The 20,470-nt window shown below is 39.6% G+C and overlaps 1 protein-coding gene across 2 annotated transcripts in view; it reads left to right on the plus strand.

Moving 5' to 3' along the window:
• Positions 1 to 1,594: 1,594 nt before the first annotated feature.
• The window catches only part of slc6a9 (solute carrier family 6 member 9), a gene marked incomplete at both ends in the record, with an annotated part of 62,261 nt that continues 43,385 nt past the window's right edge, over positions 1,595 to 20,470 (plus strand). The window contains one exon of one of the 2 annotated variants that reach the window (XM_079244056.1): positions 1,595 to 1,624. In XM_079244056.1, the coding sequence (XP_079100182.1) occupies positions 1,595 to 1,624 (30 nt within the window). Of the gene's footprint in view, positions 1,625 to 16,908; positions 16,951 to 20,470 lie in introns of those variants that run through there. The other variant, XM_079244055.1, reaches the window with a different exon arrangement.

A 20,470-nucleotide genomic window follows, 5' to 3' on the forward strand; every position in this document is an offset into this window, starting at 1 on the left:
AAATGAGAAGTTGTTCTCAACTGATTTTACCAGATTAGATTAAAAAAAATAAACCAAATAAAAAAGATGCCTGAAAAATTGGTGCAAACTACATGAGTTGTTCAGTCAACTCTATTAAATGTGAAAAATTGTGTGGAAATGGCATTTCTGCTGGTTTAACCCATAAATACCTTGACCTACAAAGGTTAATTAAAGTGATTACACTCATGCAGATGTGACATAATTATTTTTATCCCAATAAAAATTGGTTACATGATTTATTGTTGTTGGTGATGGTCACAGAAACACAATAGTGTTTCTGAAATCTTTGGACCTCTCTTTGCACATTACAGTTTTAGGTTAAATTTCCGTAGACAAAAACTGACCGTGTTAATTTGTATTTATAATGGCAGTATGACAGCTTTTTTATTTTTTTTCCATTGATGACTGTAATTTACTTTGGCACAAGGGGATGAGTCACAACCTTACCTTACCTCAACAAGTCTGTCCTTGGTTCGAGCTCCTTTTATACCCAGTTTTAGCACCCATACCTATCACCAATTTATTAATTGTGGAGTCTTTTAGACCAACAATTTTCTGCATATTTAAATTTCAGTCTCTACTGCATCAAACTCTACATCTGTTTATATTGTCTAATCATCATCACGTACATTATTCATTTTCTTTGTATTTGTGTTAAATTCAGTAAGATTATAATAAATGTTTTAACTATTCTAGAAATGTGGTTTGTGTCAAGCACTTATTCAAGTTAATCACAAGAGAAAGGAAGTTGTTTCATACCTGTATGGATCACCTACTGGGAACACTTTTTCTAAAAGTTTTAGATAACTTCTTAAGATTCTGAAAATAAATAAATAAAATTGAGGCATCTTGTCCAAATGAGCATTTAAAAAAACGTTACACTAGAACTTCAGTGTTTTCTGCCACCTTTCTAATCTGAGTTCAGTGTTCTTTTTCCCAGTTTGGCCAGCATACAGCAGCAGTCAGTGTGTAGTCTGACTGTTTCCCTAACAGTTAATCTCTGCTCACAAAAGACCACTTTGTTATGGTAGCTGCCTTGCTACAATATGCAAATCTTTTACTACATGCTTTTGAAATTCTTTACATTAATTGTAACCTGTTTATTTAATTATTGCCCAGGGCAATAAAGGTCGATGATGAATGACAAAATTTTCTTCTTTGGCTTCCAAAGGAGTCCGTATTTAAAGACCAAGGAAATGGTTTGATTATAGCAGAGGAAAAAATAACTCAAAAGTATTGCCTTGCCTTCCCTCCCTTCCCCTCTCCTCCCCTCCCTCCACCCCTCTCTGCCTGTCACGTGTTCTTTTCACAGCATAGAAAAGTTTCTGGATTAGGGCAGAATTAACACAAAGCAGCGACGCCACCCCAGCTACACTTGCAAGCAACACAGAAGAAGAAGGGGGGACGGAGACAGAGCCTGACACGGCGGGGTGAAGACACTTGAGCGAAATCGCAGCCACCTCAGAAAACTCCGAACCCTGATAGCGAGCGGCGGGCAAAGACGAAGCTCCAGACAGAGCGAGAGAGAGAGCAGCAGCAAGGCTGAGGATCTTTGCCGACAAGGTCCTGAAGGATGGCAGAGAAGCAGTTTGCTGGGATCCAGGTAAGTTTCTTCTTGTTTAAAGAAAAGAGAACACACACTCTGTCACACATGGATGCAGCCTCATCTCAGCTGTATTGCTCTGGTGGGATGCAGCTGCTGGACCACTAGTTGAGTTACTCCCTGCCTCCCCGTTTCGCACCTTTTTGAGGCTCAGTTCTTTCGTTTCTCTGCACTAAAAGAGCTCCAACACTAAAGTTACAAAGTTATCCTCACTTTTGTATTAATAATTCATGTTTTCATAACTAGATTCCTAATTTTTTTTCTGAATAACAGCAAAGTGTTGAAGACAGACCTGCCATGTGCTGCTCAACCTGACCACAAAATAGGTCACCTTTGACTTTGTTCAGGGGGAAAAGAAGCTTTTCTCTCCATTTACTTTGCTCTCCTCAACTCTTTTTTTGCCTGGAACAAGAAACACATTTTCACTATTTTGGCCTGATAAGAGTCGAGGCCAAGAGGTAAACGTGTCGGTGTCAGGCTTGCGCTGACTGTGAAGCTGGAAATAGAGGTTTGGCATCATTGACAGTCAGGTCACTTCTCCCTCCATCTCTCCCTCTCAGTGCTGGAAAGTCCTTTAGTCCGTCTTAAGAAAGCGATAAACACAAACTCCAAGCTCCAACTCTCCACTGACATTCTTGCTTGTTTGAAGCCCTGCTTTCCTCCCCGCTAACTTTTTCTTCCCCTCCCTCACTCCGCCCTTTCAAGATGAGCCTCCACATTAAAAGGATTAAAAAAAAAACAACTGTGTATATATCATCTTAAGAGGAGGACGTTATCAGTCTCGCCTGCTCTCTCCTCTCGCTCACTGTTGAACGATGGAGATTGGATTCTTTCTGGGTTTGTTGTGAAGTCAGTCAGTATTCAGAATAATCTGCCGCAGCTTGATTGTTAAGGTTGAGAAGAAGTTAAATAATTTCCACAAGAGGATTTATTTTTAAATGCCCCTCCCTGAAACTAGATCTTACTGATATTCAGTAGTCACTAGGAAGCTTCAAATGTTTTGACAGCCATCAACGACCTTATGGAAATCAGTGTGTAGTGGTTGCCATGACTCCCTGTAGTCACTAGGCGGTTTGAGGCTTAATAATGTGTTCCTGCATCAAAAAACAAAAAAGGAAAAGAAAGATGTTTGTATTAATGTGTTATTGTTTTAGGTCATGTGATAAAGAAAAAGCTGCAGTGTAGCTAAGAGACTAAGAAGTCTTAGATTAAAAGGTAAAATGTGTAAAAGTGACAAAGATGGACATTAGAACATCGAATGTCAAGCACAGTTCTTGACAGAAGGTGTCCATCAGGGGTAAAATTCCTTCAGACATGAATATGTTTTTATCTATAAGTGGATCCAGTGGGCTCTGGTGCAGCAGTGACTGCACCACAGGTAACTAGAACATCGTGTACATGACTACTGTCTTCTTCTGTGTACTTTTTAATACATTGCTTACAGTCCCAAATGGTGCTCCAACACCTATTAAACATATCATACGCAGTGTTAAAGCTCAGAGGGCTTTCACATCACACATACAGTTGTTTGTCCATACAGAGACACCATAGTAAAAATGGTGCCACAAATATGGCAATAGATGTAAAGTGATTAGATACTAACTGAAATATAGTTGTTAATTATATACTACTTTTTTCTGATCTTTGATTTTGTGACATCCTGCACCTGTAAGTTTGCTTTCGAGTGACTTCAATCATTTATGAAGGTAAATGAAGCGCAGAGTGATGGGGAGATTGCAGAAAACAGCTGCTTGTGTACTGTTATGCTGAATCCGCCTGCTGTGATTGGTTGCTTCTGATGGCTAGGCCTGTTGTCCTCAGCTGTGTTGGACAGTGATGTCAGCTTTGGCTAGGAGGCGTCAACAACGACTCAAAGAAAGCGTGTGTGAGTGCGCGGACAAAAATCTCGCTCCTGTCGTCAGCTGTCACCTTATTCTTCACTCTGCTCCACCCTCTCCTTGATGCCTTTTCCATCGCTTCCTCCTTCGCTTCTCTTCTCACATCTACAGCAATAGTTTGTAAGAGGAACTTATTCGTCTCACATTTCACACGTATTCTGCTTATTTTCACCTCCTATTTGAAGGCGGTAAATCACCTTTGTTGCTTGTTTCTCTTCAACTTTGCATTACTTCTTTGGGCGTCCCTTGGCCTTTTAGTCGGGTCAGATTTATCTGTGCTAGCCCAGATGGTTGGTGGATGGACCGGTCAACATAAATCTCAAAACACACAAGGCGGTAGCTTCCTGCTACCGCTTGGCTCGGGCGCTCGCCTTCTGCCAGGACTCCTTTCTGTCCAAACTTAATTCTCCTGCTCGCTCACAGCTCTGAAAAGAAGCCCCATCCCTTCAATCTTAACCGCGTTGTCTTTGACTGCCCTGAAAGCCACAACTTCCACTGAGCGGATGAGCAGATGGTGCCCTGGCACAAGCTTTTTACAGGATGGACGGATATCTGTCTCTTTGTTTTTACTCCTTAGTTACTTCTTTTTACACTTGTAGTCTTTAAAATGTCTGCCGTGTCGATGTATGTGCCGGGATGTGAGAGTAGGAGGGGAAGAAGGAGGAGTTGGTCCGTTGTGTTACTTATTTGTCCACTCAAGCCCACATTCATCTGTCAGGCTGTGCAGGCCACAGCTGCTCCTTCATCACCATCAAGGCCAAATGGGCGAAGAGGTCACGTAAGACTGGCCTGTGATCAAAGCATGTTATAGGCCTGCTGTTTCATTTTAAACCCACAGTATTTAAGATTCCCAGGAACCGAAGGGCAACACTTTATATTCATACACTCATCTCACATATGACTGGGCAGTGAGTATTAGGTTTATCAAAACACACTGCCTTAAAATATACAAATAAATAAATATACAAATGTACTTACATTCAGTATTATCATGCAATAAACCATGAGCCGTAGTTAAGTAAACTGTTAAATTACAATAAAATATAATTTAGCCAACCTTTTATTTTGAAATAGCAACCTGCACCAATAGGCTTTTCCAGTGTTTCTGCTACCATTTTACGTGGCTCCTCTCATCATTTTATTTTATTATGTTATATTTTGCATACGTTTATATTTTGTCCTTTTACTATAAAAGCTAAACAGCCTGATGTTGTTAATTTTATTCACATGATCACAATATTTACGACGTGCCATGTCTCTAAATGTCATGCCACACACACACACACAGGTGAGTTACACTCCCACTAGTTTGCATGTTGGACATTATGTTGCATCAACTGTGTGAAAAACACACAAAAATATCTATAATTTGAAACACTTTCACTCCTGCGAGGAGTCTCCCTGCCTCGGTGCTATGAACCTTGTGTGTATGAATGCATGATGAACAATCAGAATCTCCCGATCATTTCAGTCATTTCTGGGACACATTAAGTCTTAACGTTGATATTTCACATTCAACTTCTTTCTCTTCACATGTGTGTACAATAACACATGTGTGCAAATAAAGTTTTCTTGATAGGCAGGGAAGTCAGCTGTCTGTCTGTTGTGACAGAAGCCAAACTACCAAGAAAATTATCTTTGGAGATGCATTAGGTATATTAGTCATATAACCAACCATAATTTCACCAAATGAATGGTACGGATACTGTATCAGAAATAGCTAAACTAGTTAAACAGCAGGCAGTAAATGGTGCACATCAACAGCTGCATTTCCACCTCTGGAGAAGAGGATCGATCTTCTCCTGCATAGACTGATACCTGTCATAACATGTCTTGGCTGCAGCTGTCTTTTCAGTATTAATGCTGTCAACCTCAAGTGGAGGCTGACATCTCCTGGAGAAGGGATTAAAGACATGTAACATTAATAAATCCCTTTATTATTTATTTGTTCTTATTAATTGATTGTGAGATTATATATATATATATATATATATATATATATATATATATATATATATATATATATATATATATATATATATATATATATATATATATATATATATATATATATATATATATATATATATATATATATGTATATATATATATATGTATATATATATATATATATATGTATATATATATATATATGTATATATATATATATATATATATATATATATATATATATATATATATATTCTGAACTCTAGACGAAGCATCACTGTTTCATTTTGCTCAAACATATTCAACTAGATTTAAACTCAATAAATTTAAAAAAACACCATGCGCAGATGATGTTTTGTAAGGCGCCCCCCGAATTGGGAGCCTTTCAGTATGTGTGAGGGTGTAATAGAATGAATGTTTTCACTCCGTCGGTGTGTGTTTGTGCGTGTGCCGTTTCCCAGGGGTTGTGGGGCTAATGTGTGCTTTAAGCTGTGAGGCAGAAACTAAATGGGAAGAAATAGTAGAACCAACAGCCAAAACCTCAAAGGGGTCAACACACACACATACACATACACACACACAGACACACTAGGGCTGTGACGATCAGCTTTTGTCCCGATTCGATTTGATTCAGATTTTTTTGGGCGCCGATTCAGTTCAAATTGCGATTCTAACAATTCTTTGATTTGCTGATTTTTGTAGATTAAAAACAAGAAACAGTACAAAACATTTTTGTTTGTCAGTTTTCTTGATTTCAATGAGAAAAAAAACAACACAGAAGCCAGACCATCATTTTGCTGCTATAACGCCCAACATGACAAGTAAAAAGATCAATAAAAACAATAAGAATGACAAAAAATATATAATGGATTATTTTTATTTATTTGAAAAAAAAAAAAAGATTTTTTTTTAAACAAAAAAATCCATTTCAAAATTGTGAAGCAAAAAATCCTGATATTTAATTTTTTGATTTGATTTTCCCACCCCTAATGCACACACTGAGAAACAAAATGGACGACACTTAACGCATCAAGGTCATCCTTTAGAGAACACAGGATTTAGGTGAAGTCACTAGAATTTCACATTTTTATCACTTCTGTTTTTTTTTTTGTAATGTAATGTAATTCATGTTCTACAATGCATTAAAAACTTTTTCAAAGATGTAATTATAATCAGTGGTCTAATGAGCACCAATCCTTTGTTTAAAGGCTGTTCCTGACATACAGTCACGCTGCATTTGCAGCCGTCTGATTATTGTCAGGCGTTTTCTGTTATTTAGGCTGTCCATCCGCCGTGTGCGGCCCTTGACTTGACTTACAGGTGAAACGACTACTTTATTCGCCTCCCTCTCTGTTCTTACGTAAGAGACATATTGAATTGCCAGTCAGCCAGTTTAGTGAACAGCAGTGCTCAGCAACCGTGTTGACTGCCTCTGGGGCCAACGGCCAACTAACAGATGTGAACCGAGAACCAGAGCGAGACGCAGCTATGAGGGCAGGTCGACAGGGTTGAAATCGGACGTGATTTTGTCTCTCCACCTCCTGACTGATGAGCTCATCGGAAAAAAAAAAAGAAAAAAAAAAACCCCAAAACAATGCAATCCTTCGTGTAGGACGTAGGCAGCACCCAGCGTTAGCTTAAATGGCAGCCACTGTGGCGAACATACAATTGAGCGACAAGGCCACACATGCCAAACACGTCCACTGCTGGGCACTCATGAAAAGGTACCCCACCACCAACCGACTTCCAATGTATGCTTACACACATAAGAGAAAAAAGGGACTCTGCTGTGTTTCAAACCTTTAGATTTCATTAAGAAAAACCACTCAGGCTGAAAATGTCGTTTTCTGATTTTCTTCCTCTTCTTTAATGGGTTTCCCTCCTTCTAACCGCACAAATTAAAAAGAGGGGACTTTACGCTCGTCTCTGAAGACAGTGAAAGTATGGACAGGGCGCTGACATTGTGTCTGCACAACAGAGCAGCTATATGTCCCCCCCGTTTTCTGTTAGCATCATCAGCAGCAGCAGCAGTTTCCAGCTGAACTCTTTTCAAAGACCTTTTCAGAACCATAATTATGTAATTTGTTGTGCTTGAGCCCCAGCCTGCTTTTCCGGCTGGATGTACTGTATGTGTGTGTACTAAATGGCAGCTGTAAGCCAGCGATGAAGGGAGGAGTTCGCTTTTCTCAGGGCTGGACAGCCTTGTCCTGCTTGGTGTCACACCTCCCCCTGAGTTATTTATCACGCTTCTATCTCTCTCCGTTTCCTGTTTAAACGTAGAGTCCACAGCAGTGTAGTCAGATAAAATAATCTTTTTTGGCTCATGGATTGTTATTAAAAAGTTGATTGTGACAGAACCAGGTGCAGCTCAGCTGGAGAACAGCTGCTTTGAATAAAAGAGAAAAAAAAAAACAGGAGACAAGTAGAAGAGCAACACAGACGGCCGTGTTGATGATGTACAAACTTTATGTTGTTGACTGTGTATCCTCAGCTGGATTGCGGACCCTCTCCAGGGCTGTATGGGGGTTCTGGGTTTTGCTAAAGGACCTTTTAACACATGGAAGGAACTTCAAATTAACGGAACATTTCTCTAAAACCTGGAAGAAAGACAAGGACACACACTTTTAAGAACGCTGCCAGACTTTAGTGTTTGCTACATAAATTATATGATATTCTATGAAAAAAGAGCCCCCCCCCCTTTTTTTTTTCCTTAAACACACTTTCTTCCCTGTCTTTGCACACATGAAGCAGCAGATGAAGTTGCATGCAGCAAAGCGGCAGCACCTTGGACAGTGCTTCGTCTTTATGTGGAAATCAAGACGACATATTTCCCGTCCTTCCCGTCTGTTTGTTCGCTCGCCCCCTCTTGTCACATTTTCAGCACGACAGCGACTTCTGCCACGTGAGGCCAACTTTTCTCACATGTTCCGCACTTTCATCCCCAGCAATGGTCCCATATGTTTGTCAAAACGTGTATGTTGTGTGCTTTTTCCGGCCCGATTTGTTCCCATGCCTTCTCTCCAATGAGGCCCGCTCTCCCCGGGGGTCCGGGCCAAAGCCTCACGCTATTTATACAGAGCGAACAGCTGGGGCCCTCCCAGCCAAAGCAGTGAGGGATGAGGGGTCGGGGGATGGGTGGAGAGATTATCATGGAAACTTCAGGTTTAACCAAGCGTTGGAAATGTCTCCTGTTCCTTTTTTTTTCCTCTGTGCTCCCTTGTCTTTCGTGCTCTATGGGTGTGCAGGGGGTTACCAAGACCAGGTCGTGTCCAGTTCATGTCATCTGGACTGCTGGACCCACCTTCATCCCTCATCTGAAATATGTCCACCTCTTTGTTTTACCTTAGTTTTAAAGAAATTTCTCAGGAGCTGATGTTTCTTGTTTTGTTTTTGCTTTTTTTTTTTCCATCCTGAAACACAGTTTCTTTTAATGCATCCAATTAAAGTTTTCGTGTTGGACTGAATGGAAAGAAAAAAAAACAAAAAAAAAAGTTGATTCTGCCTCCATCTGCGCTTCAGCACATTTAGTCCTTTTGTTAAGTTGGACAAAGCCGAACTGCCGTTGCAAAACTGATCTTTTTGCAAGCTTTTCCCATTTCCTCCTGCTCCACAGCTCCTGCGGTGCTTGTCTCATTGTGAACTTCAGTCCTGTGCAGTTCTCTCCTCACCGCTCTTCCCTTCACTTGTTTCATCCAGTCTCCTCTCACAAGTCACGACTGCTCTGCCCTCCATTCTTTCAGCTTTTCCTCACATGAACCACTCGTACTCGGGCTGAGCCATGCCTCCTTCGGTTCGAGGCCGCTCTCGCAGTCAGATGTCCCGTCACATACGTGCCGAAGCTAACGAGAGGTGAAGAGAAATTATCCTGATTGCTTTAAGGGACAGATATATAGATCACACATGATGTCACGAGTAGAGATGGAACTCCCTGTGAGATGAGATGTTTAAAGGATGGGAAACAATGTTGTGATTTTGAAGTTTTTGTTTTTTTAAATTCACATGTTGAGATAATGTCAGATCCTCCCGGTACTGCAGTTACAGTATGTCAAAAGCTGCATTAGGGTACAGCGAGGGGCTGTATGGTTACTTAGAAGTGCATTCGAAATATATTTAAAACATGTATCTGAAAATATTCTGAGCTGTTTTGATTTCATCAGGATACATATTTCTGTTTTGTCAACTTACTCAAAGAAGTGATGTTTATATTGTACAAAATCAGAACAGATTAAACTTTAAAGCGCTAAAACCCCAAAGTTGAGTAAAAGGAATAAAACTTCGACTACCTCTCAGTCAATAAAACATCTGTAATTAAATGTCTTTAATTTCTCTCACAATATTTCTTGTGCACATCAGCAGGGCTTGTGCACGTGCGTTTGCTCACTTCAGACAAATGGGGTCTTGCGCAAGTCACTTGTTTGTTTAACTGTAGTCCCAGATAGAGGGATATTAAAATGCTCTCAGTGTGGGTTACAGACAGAACAGTTCTGGACACCGATGCATCGACTGCTGTTCAAAGTGTCTGATGTAACCTTCTCCATCCAGTTTGTGCTGGATGGATAAGCCTCAGAAGCTAATCAGACAGAATGACAGTCACGGTCATACGCAGCATGCGGGCATCACCTTTGGACTGTGGGAGGAAACGTGTGTTATTGTTAACAATGATGCAATTTTGTGACTTTTTGTGGAATATTAATTGAGTTTTTCGGCCTTTAGAAGCACAAAGCTCTCTCATACAGAAAGGTATTGAAGGGATGCTGCATATCTGGCATGATTATGCAGTGATATTTAAATTCATTTGTAAATGCTGATATGAATACTTTGAAAAATGAGAGAGAGACAGAAAATATGAGAAAGAATTAAATATTTCAAATGGCTGTTTTTAAAGCTCCACTGCCTCTGAAATGTTAATGTGACAGGAAATGATAGCAGGTTGTCGATTGTTGTAATAGATAATAATTTTTCTCACAATCTTCTTGGTTCTGGTGAACAATTAAGAGAGAAAAGAGTCTGAATACTGATTTAACATTCATTTAGAATAATTTTACAAGTTCAACGCTTGTGTATTTTGTGTGCCACAATCAGATAAGTGTATAAAGAAACTGAAAAACAGCCTGCTTGCTGTAAACAATCAACCTTTGGCAACAAGATAAAGATTATTATTATCCCTTTGAGGCTAAAGGTGTTAACTCTGTTAAGCAATCAGAAACTGAATAATGAGCTAAAGACTGACAAGAACATGAATGTTAAGACATGACTTTAGTGTTTCTAATATGAGCTATAATCCCTATTGTTATTTATATCACAGAGAAAAATCCAGATGAGTTCTTTGAGGTGTTTAATTGTGAATTCTTTTAACTCTCCTACTTTCTATGGATGAACAAATAGCCTGTCTTCTATTTACAGCTTAGAAGTTAACCATACAAGCAAAAGTAAGACATGTAAACTACTTTATTCTAAATTTCAGATTAAATTATATTTGTTGTGGTTTGTAGAGAAAATATGAGTTTGTTAGGTTCCCTGGCTTAGTTTTTCCCTGTTTATTTCTTTCACTCACTTAAAGATGAATTTCCGTTGGATTGGCGTCTGTGTTTGTCCCCAGGTTTACCTATAATGGATGTTGGCATGCGTTGGGATGTTAACAGGAAAGGCCTGAGGACGAAGGAAAAGGTTCTTTCTGACCTTATCAGCGTTGTGCTGGCAGCCTTTTTCCCGCTATTTGTCTGTCTGCTCTCATCCACCAATGTTTCTGATTGATTAACTGATAAACAGCTTTGGTAATGGGTTCACGTTTGGTGTTATTGCCTTTCCTTGCTCCTTGTGACTGCTGTTCAGGATTTCAGTGATTGAATGTAAGCAGCGTTAGCCTGTACCAGAACGAATGTAAGTCTCTCAAACATGTAGAAATAAATGAGAATCATAACAAGTTGGTCTTATTATAAGCACCAGCTTCTGTGCTTCTCTAATTAGAGTTAAATGACCTAATGTAATGGTGCAATTAGTTAACTAAACAAGCCTCCTCTATAAACAGCCGGCTGCAGCCACGATAAGCACTTACTTTAACATGTGTTTCATCTCCAACGGTTAAAACTAAATGCTCACTGATGGCCTCAGAACTTAATGCCTCCGTAACTCAAGTATTGTCATGTTGAAGCGTGTGTCTGAGTGGGTGCACTTTTGAAAGTTTTTTCTCAAACTTGGCCTCATCATGGGCCAACAGACCCCTCCTAAGGCATAACTAGTCAGAAGTGTCCCTGTGGAGCAACTAATGATTCACCATACGGCGCCCCTAGACTTTAAACCAAAACTTTTCATAGTTCTTGTTGCTGCTTGTAGAAAGAGCTGATTTTTTTTTTTGTTCCTGTCCAAGATCATCCAACAGTGACATTACTCTAGACTGGATGGGTGTATGTTGTTTTGTCCAACACACAAACACAGCAAAGGTAACCCGCAACTCTGTTTTACTGGAGGTAAAATGCTGGTTGTGTAAGGGACAGTTTGAAACATTAATCTGAAAACATGAAACAAAGCAGATAGCGTGATGATGAAGCCCATGTTTGGTGCCAAATTTAGCATTCATTCATGCACATACACATGTCTGAGTGTGTGTATTGTTTATCCCAGAAATAACACATTAGTTAATGAAGTACTAGTTAAAATGACCCATTATAACCTGAAACTGAAAGTCTCTATACCACCACACAAAACCTTCAGTGGGCGGCGTCTTTGGGGAGTGCCATAACACATAGATAAACAATGAATTGGCATGCAGCCTGCAACAGCAGCAGTGACAAGCTGTTTGTTTAGCTGTTAGATGTAGAAATAGATACATACCAACCTTTACAGTACACGGACAGTTTGTACATTTTTGTTCATGGTATGCCACGCAGCTTGTTATGCCTCAGAAACTCCCACGAAGGAAGTCACAGATCATTTTAAACCAGAAGTAATCATTATAACATTGAGTCTGTTTTCTAAAATTTCCACTGCATTTTATAAAGCAGAGTTCTTTGGCTAAGCTTTACATTAGCTTCATAGTTATTGTCTTTACCCTTATCAGCATCAGAATCTTGTTTTAGAAACCAGAAGCAACCGAAGCGGATGTCATATCAGAAGCTTTGGCTTGATTTTTAGCAACAATTTTGATGGATTTTAAGTGTTTTTGAAGGAGTGCAGGCTCTCAAGCTTTCAAAGCTCTATCAGGCGGTTGATTTTAAATGCTGATTATTCAAGGAAGAAGTAGGGCTGGACAATAGATCATGAACAATATAAATCAATCGATAGATGTCTGTTGAAATAGAAAATTTCTAAATACTGCAGTCAGGACTTCCCTACAAACCCGTCACAAACACAAACCCAGGCATGCTCTGTCAACAAGCCCCGCCCCTCTCAAACCATAACAGAGGACATGTGTTTTGCAAAAGATGTTGCACCAACAAGTGTAGAGATGTTGAATTTTTTTTTTTACTTTTATGATGCATTGAGATGCAGGCATGTGCAATTCTGCATTAATATACCAACAAATAGTTATAGTCAATTATGACTATAACAATGCCATGCATTCTGTTGCAGGTTGTGTTTGTGGGTGTGATCCAGCATGCTGCAACAGCTCGCCAGATAATTAGGTTTCCCAAGACAGATCTGAGACAGAATCTTTTGTAAAATATTTTATTTGTAAAAGTGTAAAACAAATATTTTCATTGACTCAGTGAAATCACATAACACATCAAAATGTATTTAAAAAAACTATACGTTAGCTTGCGGCTAATGTCAATGGAAAATACTATTGGTAGGCAAGCGGTTTGCATACGCAAGCGTACTAAAGGAACTAAAACAACTTTGGCCATTAATAAATGTTTACCTCAACAATATTATTTTTGTTTGATTTTAAACGGACAAGAAAACTTGCAGGAAAACATATTCTTGGCATAAAAGACAAAATGAAAAACATCTGAACTTCCTCTAAATTCTGACTAGCCATATGCAACAAGGTAGGTTTATGTGTGATGTTTTAGACAAGTTTTGGAAATTGATGTTGGTTGGGTGTGTGTATGAGTGTGTGTGAGAAGGGAGGGGCTGTTGAATATTCTTTGTTGTGTTTTTATATCTTGTAAAAGTACTTTTGTTTCATTCTATTGTAGGAAAAGTCCTTAATAAAGTTTAATTTGATTTGATTTGATTTGACGAAACTGACCACAGACACTGCAAAACATCTCACCACTATATAGCTGCTTTTTCTTGATTTTCCAGCAGTGTAACAATTAAGTTAAATAAATAATAAAGCTCAAAATAACATTATTGTTTAGATGTTTATGACTTTTGTCAATATCAGGGTACTTAAATTGATTTCCGATATAACTAGAAATACACAGAGTACATAATTATCTGACTGCTTGTATTCATTGATTAAAAAAGTAACAAAGTGCAGAAACAAAAAACTGTTGTTGGTAAATCAAATTGAAGACAAGACAAAATTTTGAGAGACCAGTAAAAATGAACAGCTGTTATACAGAAGCATAAAATGACCAGGGCTGATGTTCTGCTGTTTTAATGTAGCCTCCAATGTTTCACGAGGGTTTCTGTACACTTTTAAATTATGTTTAGTTCAGAAACATCCTTGTTACTTATTCAAAATAAATATCAAGCACTTATCTCTGATCTGTGTTATATCAGCGTTCTTCACTGTTAACAGGGGCATGCGCAGCCTTGCTGCTAGATGAGAATAAATAAAACAAACATGCTTTTACATCACTCTCTAATAACGCCAAAAAAGTCTCTAGATCTGTTTATGGTCTTTTTTTTTTGGAAAAAAAATATTGCGAGGGTTGCAGCAGCTGTCCGCAAACGGAATATCTGAAAACTCAATAAAAAGAAGGACAGTGGCAGCACTGATAACTAAGAAAGTCTACATTAGCTTATATTTATTTGTGATTATTTTGATCTCTAACTGCCGTTTTTGTAAAATACTTTGGTCAGCTGTGTGAATTTTTGTTTTAAATGTGCCATATTTAAATTGTTATTGAATTGATATGTCATTTATAATATAGTTACATTTAATTTAATTTAATTTAAGGAATAAAATAATTGAAACTCATCAACATCACAGAATTATTTGTTGATGGAAGTATAATAAGAAACAGTTAAGAAGCATAAAGATCCAAAACATGCTGTGCGTAATTACTTAATGACACTAAACATTAATTTAATCATTTACATATCAATTACCATGTGGTAGTATATAGTCTGGGGGAAAAAATGAAAGCGTAGAATATTAATCCAGGCATAACGTGGATAACCAATGTGTACAAAAGAAAGAGGTGATAGGGACATCCCTATCAATTAGTACGTTTTATAAAACAGATGGATGGATGAATATTAGTATTTAATGGCTTCAGTATCTGGGTGGCTTGTCCTAACTGCAAGTTGTATTCGTTCCAGTGTCTGATGCGTATTTCAGGGAAAGCCAGGCTGACATCTTTTCCTGATCCATGTTTTTATTTTATTTTTTTGTCTTTGATCCAACGTGGAAAAGTCAGATGGCATACACACACAGGTTCAAATATACAAACATGATATAACATTTTTGCGATAATATAATGGAAAACATCCAGTGTGGTTTGACGTGTAAAAATCTTAGTTTCACATTATATTAAATTGGTTTCACATTAAATCAATTTTGGTTTCACATGAAAAAACACTTTTTTTTTTGTAATGGATGAATTGAGATTCGGTGATTTAAAAAAAAAAAAAAAAAAAACTCCATTAGCGCCTCTGATATAATGTGTCTGTTTTATGTATTGGCCTGTGCAGCCGTTTGACAGGAGCACTTGTTTTCTTCGCTTTAGTACTTCCTCTCAGCTCGCTGAATAGTTTGGGTAAATGCTAATTATTCTTTTATTGCATCCCCTGTGAGATTCTATTGCTATGAATTGATAGACAAATGAATAGCATCCTGTCTGCGTTACTCGTCTCGTGTTAAACATAACTTGAGGCCCTCCACTCAAGCGGCAAGCGGCCATTGTCCGCAGCCATCAAACACCCATTAGGCCCAGCGCCAGTTGCTTGTCAACTTTTGACATCCCCCGCGCCACATCCTGTCAGAGATTTAATGCTGACCGGTTGAGAGACAGCATCTCATACTTCCGCTTGACTCATGGTTTTGTTCATCTCTCAATCACTCCTCTATTGTGGATGCGGTCTTACCTTTTTTTTTTTTTTTTTTCATGCCCCCCCTCCCCCCTCCTTTGCCCTTTTTGTTGTGGGTAGCCATTAAACATATGCCGGCAAACAAGCACGTCAATGTGGGCATCAAAACAGAGGCTCAGGAGGGAAGCGCTTGAATTTCAAAGGTTGTAACTCTGCGAACATGTTGCAGATGAGGCGAAGGAGGTGGGCTTTGGCTCCGGCCGGCCTCTCGGTGTGACACGGCAGGCGGGTGGGGGGCATTGGCAATGTCAGGTTGTAGAGACGGACGAGGATTTGGAAGAGTCAAGTACTACTGAAAGGGAAGTTGTTGGTGGTCTGCAGAGTTGCAGCAGCTGCCCCTGAAAACAAACGGAAGAAATAAGGGAGACAGAGAGAAAATGGGATGGGAGGAGGAGGGGGGGGGCAAAGGGGAGTCCGGTGGAAGGCGTGCGGGCTCCTCACTTTTTGGGCTTCCCACTTTTTTTGTGTGTGTCCTTGTGTTAATCTGTGGAGGGGGGGAAAAAAGTGAAGGAGCGAGAAGGAAAGAACTTGGCAGGGACCCGTTTGTTCCCCATACTCTCTCCCACCCCCACCACTTTACTCTGGCCAGCTAAACTGGAAGTTCAACACCCCCCATGTCCCCTCCACCATCACCACCACCATGGGTCCTCCTCTGTCCCGCTTACTTGCTCTGTATTCAGCCTAGGTGCTCCAGTGACAACGAGCCATTCATTGTGGAGGTAGAGCAAAAGAACTGTGGATCTCTCCTGTGTCTTTTCTTCTTTTTTAGGGGGGGTTGGAAGGTGTATGGCTGAGAAAAAAGAGGGAGAGATCATAGTCCTGCAATAAAGAAATGCTACGTAAAAAGGGCAGATAGAAAGGGAAAGTAAACGAAGGAGAAGAGAAAGTGAGGGAGGGGTGAGTAAAAAGTAAGAGTGAAGAGCGAGGGAGAGATGGATGGAGAGGGGAGGCAGAGCTGGGATCACAGAGGGAAGGGAGGGGGTGTGAGAGAGAGAGAGAGATAGGCGAGAGAGTGGGCTACCATGCCGAATGAGCAAGAGAGGCGGAGAGGAAGCAGAGCTCCATCAGATGAAATGAGGTGAAAGTAATTCAGGCATTAATCAAGCCAGGGCAAAAGGGAGGGTATACTGTGTTTTCTTCCCCCTCTTTCGCTGCGGAACTGAAAGGCAAGGTGTGAATGAAGGAGCCCACAGTGGCCGGCAGAGAAGCACCACTGGGTCACAGCATCAAATCATGTCCGAATCGAACACCATTGCCGCTTCAACCGCAGACCAGGTCAGTCCAAGCTGTCATATTGTCTTTTAGTTTATTTTATCTTGTTTTTACTCGCGAGGAGCAAAAGTGATGCTGTTGTTCCTCCTGAATTTGTCGCACCTGACATCGATTTCAGCAGAAGGAAGCTTTTTTTTTTTTTTTTTTTTCTGAAGTTATAAAAAAAAAAAAAAAAGAGCCTTGGAAAAAAGGGGGAAAGAAACACTGAACAGAATCCCAAGTTCCGGTGAGATGTATATCATCTTTAGATCCTAATTCGGAAGTAGTTAGGGTGGGGGGGGGGGGGGGTGAGTTTCTAAGAGCGACTGAGTGAGTGTGTGTTTCTTGGACTATCAAAGCAACGATTGTTTTGCTCGGAGCTGCCTGGACAACGGTACAGGGTCCTGAAAGAATTGAATTCATCAAGACGAGCTATTGTCTACGCCGCCTTATTTTTCGGTGATCATTCAGGGGGTCGGTGACGACTCAATACCCCCCACGCCACGTGAGGAGGGGGAACCAGCTCTTTAAAAACCCGACCACGTGTGGCGGCCCTGAAAAGTTTGAGAAGTAATTGCAGTGGGAAGTCCGGGCAGTGCTGCAAGAGATGGGGTTGGTAAGGAAGTGGGCCGGTCTGCCGTGTGTGTGAAAGAGTGTGACAGAGGAGAAAAGTAGAAGTGTCCAGAAAAGGATGATATTTATGCCCCCTTCCTACCCACACCAACACCACCTGCCCACCCATCCCCTTCCACAAGCAGCTTTAATTGCACACTTTGGCACATGCATCCCTCGCTCCGCTGTCCTTTATTAACCGTCGACTCACTGAAGCAATTAAATCCTCTGATCTGTTGAAGATAAGATATACAGTTATTTCCATTGTAGCAGATAAAGACAAAAACGGTGTGTGTGTGTGTGTGTGTGTGTTGGTGTATAATTGTGTATGTGTGCATCCGACCTTGCTGCCGGCATACGTTATTTGCCAAGTCCTTGTCTCCTGTTTCCGATGCAACTGTCAAGGCTGAGTCAGCTCGCTATAGTTTTCTGAGCAGACACACACATAAAAACACACACCTACAGGGTTGTATCCATAGATGTTTGTCCTTTTTTTTTTTCATGCCCCTCAAACAAACACAGCTGATGTTGAAATCTCTCAACACAAATCTCAAAACAGGATGGATGTTGTAGGTGAAGGGTTGAAGTTTTTTAGCGCTTCAGATTGTGTGTATGTGGGAGCATGTAGACATGCGTGTGTGTGTGTGTGTGTGTGTGTGTGTGTGTGTTTGTGTGTGTGTGAGTGCCTATTCAACATATCTGGATGGGTTAGATTTGTTAACAGCCATACAGTGTTTTTCTCCCAAAACTGCAGGAGTTACAAATAGCGCTGCCTGTGCTTGCGTGTCCAAATTTTTCGTGATAATTACTGACTCGTCCTCTTTCTGATCTGCTGTCAAATTACACACCGCTTCAGTACCAGCGGGCACGCTACACAGTCGAATCTTACTTGTCTAATCACTGACCGTTCAGACGTATGTGACCGCTATCGTTTTGAGTTCATGGGTATTCATTATTAAATCCTCAAACCTTCAGTTTCCGTTTGAAGTATATTGATTTTTGAAAGTGTGTTTTGCTGCTGTAATCAGTAAGAAATAGCATTCTTACCACTATTTCCCCGCGACCCTTCATTGGATTAAGCAGTTAGGACAATGAAGGAATGAATGAATGAACAACTATTTCCCTCGTTAGTGGGAAAGTAACATTAAGACCCCAGCAAACTGGCAAATACAAATGCTATTTGCTGTAATCATAAACGATCAGAATGAGCTAAAATGTTTCTTACATTTAGAAAAAAAAAAGAACAGGATACGAGTCGTGCAACTTTGAATCTGTCTCCCAGTAGTGAGCAATGTCTACCTCAGTTTCCATTGGAAGGTTTTCCTTCTCTTCAATGTTTGTTAATGTGTAAATGTGCAACTTAAATAAAGTAGAGAGGTCCATAGCAGTGTGCAGACACATATGGGAATGTTGTAACTCTTAAACAATTTGTCACCTTATACAAGCTATTTTTCTTGTATCAGTAAAAATAATTCATTCATGACCCCAAATATCCTGTTTAACCTGATATCCAAGTTATACAACTTATTCTATTTTTCAACATTTAGTAGAAGTTAGATGAAGTACCTGGTGTCCAGTGGCTCATGTTTGCCTGAATCAATAGTGAAATCCTCATATCCTCCAGATTTCTCTTTATGTTGCAGGAGACCCTATTTATTACCGAGAAATTGATTGCCTTTTGAATTTGGTTATCTAGGCGAAACCCTTCTCTACTTTGGTTAAATATGTTGGATGGATGCACGTCAGCAGGACCTTAAAGAATCTATTTTTGACAAAAGTCAAGTTGAAACTGAGTGAAAAGTTTAAATAATCTCAGAAACTGTAAATAATGTGGATGTCACAGAGCTGAGAGAACATAGCTAAACTGAAATGTCCTTAAAAGCTAAAGTTGAAAAAAAAAAAAAAAAAGTAGATATGTCCTTTCTGGTCACACATGGTCAGATCTAGCTCCACAGCTCTGGAGAATGATCTGATATTATCTAATATTTGAGAAGATATTCTAACACTGGTCTTGGGTGGCAATAAGTCTGCGGTGCTGTAAAATGTTGTAAAGTGGAAACATGTTATAGTAATTTTGAAGGACAAGCAAGCCAAAGCATTTTCAGTTGTTTTGGTTTGTTTCTCAGGCATTTGCTGCTGTTTAAAAATGAATGCACACAGATTTTTATGAGAAGAACAGACTGCTCCTTGAACTAAGCATTGGATGTCATTCCAAATGTTTTTCTTATAGTTTTCCACTGTTTTTGCAACGTAGTCTTTATTTAATGCTCCACTGGTTCTTGTTTGTACAAGAAGGAAAAAAAAAGAAAGAGTCAATCTGTACTTTTGATAACTTGTGCAAAGTTTTTCTTTGTTGTAGCATTTCATTTATAACATTATTATGAGTGTTACTAAATATAATAAGGAAAAATATCTCATGATATGGTTGAATAAGACTGAGCTGATGGAGATGACTACTTGTGTCCCGTCCACACACTATTTTTTGCAAGGGGAGGGTAAAGCTTCTCTCAAGACTGACTTCATAAAACATGGACGTTAAAGAAAAGTTTGATGTCATTCCATGAGTGTTAACTATTGGCCACCTATAATTAAAACTCTGATCTAACCTTTAATTGTCAATCAATAGAATATCAGACTATAATTTATTTTATCTCTTGCTGCAGGGAGGAATGTTGTTTTCAGCCCTCTTGGAATGACAACTCTTTCACCGTTGTCAAAAACATCCAAAATCACCCAGTTTCTCCTCTCACAAGTAGTTTGGCTGTCCAGCTCTGATCAAAACCTTGTTTTTCCCCATTTCCTTTGCCATTACATGGCTCACGTCTTTTATCACAGCAGTAAAATGACCCTGCCATGTTGGGACAATTGTCTGAGGTCATGTGTGCGATATCAAGGCATGCTTGGATAGTAATTGGAGTAATAAGAAGTTCAG

The sequence above is a fragment of the Telmatherina bonti genome, assembly GCF_933228915.1.
Source record: "Telmatherina bonti genome assembly, chromosome: 7".
In the NCBI taxonomy this organism is placed as follows: domain Eukaryota; kingdom Metazoa; phylum Chordata; class Actinopteri; order Atheriniformes; family Telmatherinidae; genus Telmatherina; species Telmatherina bonti.